This window comes from Marmota flaviventris, chromosome 17 (assembly GCF_047511675.1).
Source record: "Marmota flaviventris isolate mMarFla1 chromosome 17, mMarFla1.hap1, whole genome shotgun sequence".
Lineage (NCBI taxonomy): Eukaryota > Metazoa > Chordata > Mammalia > Rodentia > Sciuridae > Marmota > Marmota flaviventris.
Window position 1 is genome coordinate 58071582 of NC_092514.1, and position 7703 is coordinate 58079284.

General features: G+C 49.9%; 1 protein-coding gene across 4 annotated transcripts; it reads right to left on the reverse strand.

Moving 5' to 3' along the window:
* Positions 1-430: 430 nt before the first annotated feature.
* Hexim2 (HEXIM P-TEFb complex subunit 2) lies at positions 431-6294 on the reverse strand. Of its 4 annotated transcripts, none has more exons than XM_027947020.3 (3): positions 6064-6294; positions 4424-4533; positions 431-1453 (listed from the first exon to the last, which is right to left on the reverse strand). In XM_027947020.3, exons 2-3 carry the CDS (start codon positions 4484-4486, stop codon positions 656-658), a joined length of 861 nt encoding a protein of 286 aa, XP_027802821.2. In that variant the 5' UTR covers positions 4487-4533; positions 6064-6294; the 3' UTR covers positions 431-655. The 4 variants fall into 4 exon arrangements, with proteins under 4 accessions (XP_027802821.2, XP_027802820.2, XP_027802822.2 ...); XM_027947019.3 differs by lacking the exon at positions 6064-6294 and adding an exon at positions 5238-5373; XM_027947021.3 differs by lacking the exon at positions 6064-6294 and adding an exon at positions 5328-5372.
* Between the last annotated feature and the right edge of the window lie 1409 nt (positions 6295-7703).

Genomic DNA, 7703 nt, shown 5'->3' on the forward strand with positions numbered 1-7703 from the left:
CTCCCTCTCACCTGTAAACCCTTAACACACAGAGATAGCTCCAGGACACAGGACACAGAATTCAGGCATCCTGGAGACCTTGACAGGATCCTATCTAGGGGTCCACTGTCCTCCCAGGCTTGGGGGAAAGGGGGAGGGGGCTGGAACCTCTTTGAGATGGAAGTGTTTTTTTTTTTTTTGGCGGGGTGGGTATCAGGGATTGAACTCAAGGGCACTTGACCACTGAGCTAAATCCCCAGCCCTGTTTTGTATGTTACTTAGAGACAGGGTCTCACTGAGTTGCTAAGGCTGGCTTTGTACTCACATTCCTCCTGTCTCAGCCTCCCCAGCCACTGGGATTACAGGCCTGCGCCAGCCACTGTGCCCTTAGCTCTTGAGATGAAAGTGTTTTGATTCTCAGAAGAGCCGTAGTGAAATAAATCCTAGCCACTCCCATTGGGTCTCAGCAAGACCATTTAATTTTTTTGTAAAAAGTAAGATGACATCAAAGAACCAATTGTGGAAATGACAAGGTGGAAGTCTGAACCTGTTTCAGCTGTTCTCAGGGGGCACAGTGATTTCAAGAGTGCTTTTCACTTGCCACCTGTCTCTTTGAGACCCAGCTGGCCTGAGTGGCTGAGAATCAGGACAAGGTCCACCTGGCTGGGGGGCACCCCTAGGTGCCTGGCTCCTCAAGGCGGCGGCTGCCCCCTTGGTTCCACATCTCCTTCTCCTGCCGAAGCCGCTGGTTCTCAGTGCGGAGCCTCTCTACCTCGGCGGCCAGCTCCTCCACCTGGCGACAGGGCTGCTGGCCCATGTGCCCCTGCAGTTGCTGCAGCCTCCGAGTCTCCTCCTCTGCCTGCGTGAGCCTCCGCTCCAGGTCCAGGTAGTCTCTTACCAGCTCCTGCTTGCTGCGGCCCTGCAGGCTCTCGGTGTGATAGCGCTCATAGGCCTCAGAGAAGTCCCTCTGCTGGAACTCGCCATGATCTTGGCCCTGCCCGTCACTGTCCCCTGCCTCACTGTCCCCGCTGGAACCTGGGTGGGACGCCCCATAGGGTGACACCTCAAGGTTCGGCTCCTCAGGGTCTCGGTCATTCATGAGAAACTGGGTGGTGTTGTAGGGCGCCACAGGCTGGCCTTTGGCAAACATCTCCTCGCGGACCCTGGAGGCCCTCTGGCTCTGCCTCTCATCACGCTGCTGCTTCTCCGCCCAGCTCAGCTCCAGGTAGGGCCTCCAGTGCCGCTTGCGCTTGGATGGCCTCCTCCGGTGCTTCTTCCGGCCCAGCACTGCCTCTACTGAGCAACCCTCTGGGCTCTGGGTTTGGGGTCCGCCACAGTTCCAGCTCAGGCCACCGGCAGCCTGGGCAAGATCTTCATCCTCTGAATGGCTCTTTTTTCGTGGTGTCAGGGACAGGGAACTGCCACAGTCATGAGACTCAGTGGGTGTTTGGGGGCTCCCTGAATCACCAGAGGTCTAAAGAGGAAATGGGGAGGGAAGTTGGATCACAAGCAGCTTATCCTTGGCCATGGAACCCTCCCCTGACCACCCAGCCTGAAGCCCCGCACAACTCACCTGGTCATTCTATATTCCCTCACCCTTTTGCAATCATTTACCTGTCTACTGTCTGTGCCCCAACCTTCCCCAAGTAAACTCACCGGAAGAGCAGCATTTTACCTGAGTATTACCTTATCATTTCAATGCCTAGAACAATATCTGACCCAGAGTAGGAGTTCCACATATACTATCTGAATGAATGGAGAAGAAGGAGCAACCTGGGATAGAAGATGGCCCCTGAGGCACTTGCTTGATCAGAAACCCAACTTGCTTTTCCCTCTTTCCAAAAAGCATGTCTTTCAAATGGAGAAGGCTTTGTGGGAACACAACCTACGTGCTTCCACAGAGGCCCACATTCAGAAAGCCCCCCATGCTTAGCTTGATGCTATTATCCCTGTCTTGAAGTCCTTAATAACCTTTGAACAAGGGACCCCACAAATCATAAAGCCAATCCTGCTTCCAGCTCTTTGCATGGTCAACTCTTTCTCATCCTTTAGAGCTCAGTTCCAATGCTCCCTACTCAGGGAGGCCTTCCCTGTCCACCATACCAAAGGCAGCCCCTCCCCCAGTGACTTTGTATCACATCATGCACTTAACATCCCACAAAGCATTTAGCATGTTATCATTTATCATTGGTCTTCTTTCCCCTGAGAATGTGTCTTGTCTATTCAGTTCAACGCTTTACCTGATGCATGAAACAGGGCAAGTGCTCAAGAAATATTTATTAAATGAGCCAGGCATGCGCCTGTAATCCCAGTGGCTTGGGAGGCTGAAGCAGGAGGATCGTGAATTCAAAGCCAGCCTCAGCAATAGTGAGGTGCTAAGCAACTCAATGAAATGCTATCTCTAAATAATATATAAAATAATAGGGCTGGGTATGTGGCTCAGTGGTTGAGTGCCCCTGAGTTCAATCCCCAGTAACCCTCCCCACAAAAAAAATTTTATTAAGTGATTAAAGCTTGGGCTGGGGATGTGGCTCCAGCGGTAGCGCGCTTGCCTGGCATGCATGCGGCCCGGGTTCGGTCCTCAGCACCACATACAAACAAAGATGTTGTGTCCGCCGAAAACAAAAAAATAAATATTTAAAAAATTCTCTCTCTCTAAAAAAAAATTAAAAATAAAAAAATAAATGCTTAAAGCTTATAAGATAGAGGGATCCAAAAGATGTTGGGAAATGAGACTCTATTTTTCTAGGGTAAATAAGATGGAGTGTGTTTATCTCAGACAGAGTTGTATCACTCTTTTGGTTTTTTTGGTCCCAGAAACTGAACCCAGGGATGCTCAATTACTGAACCAAGTCCCCAGCCCTTTTTTATTTTGAGACAGGGTCTCAATAAGTTGCTGAGGCTGGCTTTGAATTTGCTATCCTTTTGCCTTGGTCTCCTGAGCTGCTGGGATTATAGGTGTGTGTCACCATGCCTGGCTATATCACTCTTCTGTGTGAGTGGCAGAAAGAGGTCCTAACCAAAGAAAGGAAGGGTCAACTCCTTTCTGTAGTCAAGAGTTCCAGAACTTGCAAGAGGTGGAAAGGATCTGTCAAGAGAGCATATGTATGCTCAGGGCATCTGCTTATCTCTGTTGTGGTGAGCTTGGGAGTACTGAGTGTGGGGGATGGGGATAAATTGCTCTAAGTTTGTGGTTTGAGGGATTTCTAATAATAAACACAACAATTGGCATCTTGTTTTATAAAACACAACATGATTCTGAGCATGGGTCCCTACAAGTGTAGGAAGTGTTTTGAGGGATGTGGTATTTGCAGCCCTGGAGAATTAGGACTGTTCATTTGTGTTGCTGAGACCCTAGGGAGAATTTCAGGGGAAAGGAGGTATGTTTGAATAAGAGTGTGTATGTGTGTGTGTTGTGTTACTTCACCTACAGGGGGATCACCCATCATGAATGACAGGCCTCAACCACCAGGGGATTGGGCCAACTAAAACAGAATTGCTACCCCACCCACAAGAGGCAAGGCCACAGAGAACTCTGAAGCAGGTTGGCTTGTTTGTTTCATAATCATTCACCTGCTCCCAGCCCTCAATAAATGTCCCCTGATAATCCTTCCCCCAACCCAAGCCAGCTCTGCCACCAAGCCCCACATGTTGCCTCCCTCCTGAAGGCTTATCCCTCTACCACCATTATCAATATCAGAGATAAGCTATGTGACCTGAGTGAGTCATTTGCCCTCTCTGAACCTTGTAGCCCTGACATACCATGAATTCCAAATTCAACAAATCCAAGAAATACTAAAAGTGGTTATGCAGGATAAGTGGGAAGCTTCTCTGACCCCCAAATCTCTGATCTATAGGAAACAGTGGGCCAGGAGAGAATGGGTACAGAAGGGAAGTGAAAAAGCATGAGCCGGGAGGGTTTGGGCTCCTGCTGCCAGCCCAGAGGGTATTCTCTGAGGGCCTGATATCAGTCTGTTTCCTCTTCCTTGGATTATAGCCTAATCCAAGGAAGAGGAAACGAAACAATCCTAACCCCTAAACTCCATTGCAAAATTTGAACCCCATACTTTTTCCTGCTGTAGACTTGGTTCTTAGCCTGGCCAAAAGGCAAATATTCAACCAAGTTATTTGTCCTTGAGATCAAGGCAAGGACCTGCAGTCAGAGGTCCTAAGTTTAAACCCTGGATCTGCTGCTTATCGGTGGCATGATTCTGGAAAAGGTATTTCAACTCTCAGAACCTTAGCTCCTGTAAACTGGAAATAATTCCTACATTGAAGGGCTTCTAGGAGTTCATGAGACAACACAAATTCAGCACCTAACCTATCACCCGGGGATAAGAGACTCATTTAAAAAACAGGTTTTTCAAATCTATCAACACATCTGAGACAAGAAGCTAGGATCCCAGAAGGCAGGTCCCAAGTGACTTGGAGGGTGGGCGCTTACCTTGGCCTCCTCCAGGGCTGCTGGTGACTTGGTATTACAGTTGGTCTGATTCAGAGTGGCCATCTTTTTCTTCTCCCAGTCTTTCAGCAGATGCCTTTAACTAGTCACACCTGCTTTGAACAACAACAGAAACCTAAGTCCTGAAGGAAAATTCTCAGGAAGAATCTGGCTGCCCAGGAATTGTTTGTCCAGGCAGCGGCAGCCATTTTGTAGCACCAGGCTTGCCCACCATTATTTTTAAACGAAGGCCCTAAAGCCTGCCTTCATGTCCTGGTTTTCACACCTCCAGCCAGAGTGAGGCCAAATGGGTTTAAGGGGCTATCTTTCTAGCCCTGTTCCACAAGGTCCCTGGCCAGGGCTAATGTCCTACACTGCCTTTTCATGTAAGTCACTGAGGCCTGGGTCGGCAGCTAGGAAACGTAAGACTAAATTTTGCTCTCTGCCAAAAACGAGACTGCCCGGAAGGACTGGGAACGAGGTGGGTTTGTGGCTCCAAGAAAACGGGGTGCAAGCTCTTGGAGCCCCGAGTCTCCACAGCAGTCCCGACCCCACCTCCTCCCCAGGCAGGGATCCAGAAGGCAAAGTCTCTGCAACCAAGACTGGGACCCCGGAGAGCCTGAGCTGAGGCCTTTTTGTCTACAGGGCCTGGCCTGCCTCCCTCCTTCTCCTCAGGACGGGAAAGAGAGGAAGAGGAAAAGAGAAGTCTTCGCACTACATGCAGCTGGGAGGGAAAACCCAACTGGGTTAAGGATGGATTTCTTGGAAAAGGGGAAATAATCATGGAAGGGAGGTTTTTTGCAAAGGTGGAACTGACCTATTTGCTGTCAAGAGCTATGCACACGACTACCTCTGTGTGTCTTTCTGTGCGACCGCCTGTGTGAAATTCCCAACGCCTCAGCCCTACCTCTTGCTGCAGTTGCAGCAGTTCTGACCAAGCTGCTCAGGCACTAAGGTTGAGGGGAGGGGACAGCCTTGAAGCGCAATGCCTGCTGGGGATTGTAGTTCTTCCAGACTGGAAATGCAACCCAAGGTCCTGTCACGTCAACAACCACACCCGGAACTCTAAAACCCATCTACCCTTGCGCGGGTGGCGTCCCGCGCTCTCCGCTGTCTTCTTTGATTGGTCAAATTATCTGCCAATAATTTCACTTTCTTCAACGATTAGCGGTGCGGAAGCACAACCGGATCCACCCATCCGAACTCAATTAAAGAGTTCATTGATGGCGTTAATCTTTACGGGGCAGAAAATAGATCCGGCTGAGGGGGGAGGGGCTACGCGCGCGGAGGGATCCCAGGCCCTTGAGGAAGGCGACGAGAAGCTCGGTGGCCGCCGCCGCCATTTTGGGCTGGGAGGAGGCAGCGGAGGGACTCGCTGCGCAGTGAGAGCACCCCATGGGGGGTGGTCAGGGCGCGGGGAGAGGCCGGGCCGAGTGGGCTATCTGAAGTGGCGGCGTCGGGAGACGGCGGGGAGTGGGACCAGGGGCCGGGGAGGGTGAAGGTTGGAGTCTCTCCCGCCTAGCCCGGCCCTCAAACTGTCCCGGCAGCCCCGCAGCTTCGCCGCTCACGTAGGGCGGGATTCTTGGCTGATTATCGCGTGTTTCCCGAGACCCCAACAGGACAGAGGCTGGGGAGACGCCTACCCTTTGCTGTCCTCTCACTGGGGCGCTGGTCTCGAGACAGATTTCAGTCAATGCCTCTCCCCACCCCCACTCGGCCTGGGCATGGTGGCGGGGCCCAGCTTAGCGGGACCCCCACTTCGTCTAAGTAGGGGCGACGCCAGATTTCAGGCACTGGCGCCAAGGGGAAGGGCGGAGGTTGCCGCTCTGGTCGCCTGTGCCCCAAGTGTGGTAGTCTGCCGAAGGCTTCGAGGGCTGAGTCCGGAGCACCTTTCCGCACCCCACCCCCACCCCATACACCAAAGCCACCCCGCCTCCCGGGCTGCGAAAAGGAACTGTCCTCTAAGTATTGTAGCAACCATCAATTCCCTTGAGACACCTAGATGGGGCGGGGGACAGTGGGAAGACAACCTGCAGCCTCAGTGCTTGGGGATCTCTGAGCACTCTTGCCCTCAAGTTTTCTCCCATCCAGCCCCGGTTCTCGGAACGACCTGGCCTTACACGTCGCCAGCCACTTTTGGAAACTCCTAAAGTGTGCTGTCCCACTTCTCTTGAAAGTTTACAACAAAAGAATGAGGTTCAACCCTTTACGGGGTTGGAACACACAATAATTCAGAATCACCATGGCCCAGAATAAAAATGGAATGGCCCTTTTGAGATGCTTAAAAAACATCTGTTTACGTTTTGAAATCCGAGCTGTAACTTGTGGAGGAATGGCTGTCCTCCTAAAGGGAAAAAAGAACTAATTTCAATGTAATCTCTGTAAGACTACAAGATCTTTCCAGTTTAAAGAATTTTGTTTCACAGACTAAACAAAATGGGGGAATATTTTGCATGCCACTAATGCATTGTTAAGAGAGAATCTCCTGTAGATCTAAAAGCCACAAAAGTAGGAATGGCAGTTTTGATCTACTTAAATAGTTGGCATTTAGGAGGTGTGGGAAACCTGTTTTGAAAGAATAAACTCAACCCTAAATTATAGCTGTATCACCTTCTTAAAGACTGAAAAAGTTTGATGTGAAGTTGTATTGAATTAAACTTCTTTTTGTGTGTGTGTGGGGTGGATAGTACTGGGGACTAAACCCAGAGTTGCTCTACTGCTAAGCAACATCCCCAGCCTTTTTATATTATTTTGAGACAGGATCTCACTAAGTTGCCAGGCTGGCTTAGAACTTGTGATTCTTTTGCCTTAGCAGCCTGAGTCACTGGGATCACAGGCCTGTGCTACCAAGTGCAGCCAGATAAAACCATCTTATTTCCTACTGCTTGAGAGCTAAATTTCAGAGAGATTTGTGGCTCAGGGATATCTTTAAATCATAGTTTGTCGCTAAAATGTCACTTGAAATAATGCCTAAGTAGGCTCTGAAGTAGGCTGGTGACTGGCCAGGGAACTTTGCCTCTGTAGGTACCTTGTCATGAATTATCATTACTAGTTACAGATGGTTAAATTGTTCCTAAGCCTTTGACTTTAATAGCAAAAACCAAGAACCCTGAAAATTTCTTCAGAATTGGAGTGCTGCTGCTCCTATTAGTAGTTTTCCTTAAGTCATATGAGTGGCAGTTTCATAGCTTTAACTCTTTTCTTCCTCCACCCCTCAGATGTTCTCAGAGATTTTTTTTTTTCTTTTTTTGGTACTGGGGTTTGAACCCAGGTATGCTTTACC

Excerpts from the sequence above, each read along its gene's own strand:
- Hexim2 (XM_027947020.3), bottom strand. The coding sequence starts at position 4,486 with ATGGCCACTCTGAATCAGACCAACTGTAATACCAAGTCACCAGCAGCC. Across the intron at positions 1,454-4,423 it reads CAGCCCTGGAGGAGGCCAAG|ACCTCTGGTGATTCAGGGAG; the intron begins GTAAGCGCCCAC and ends TTTCCTCTTTAG.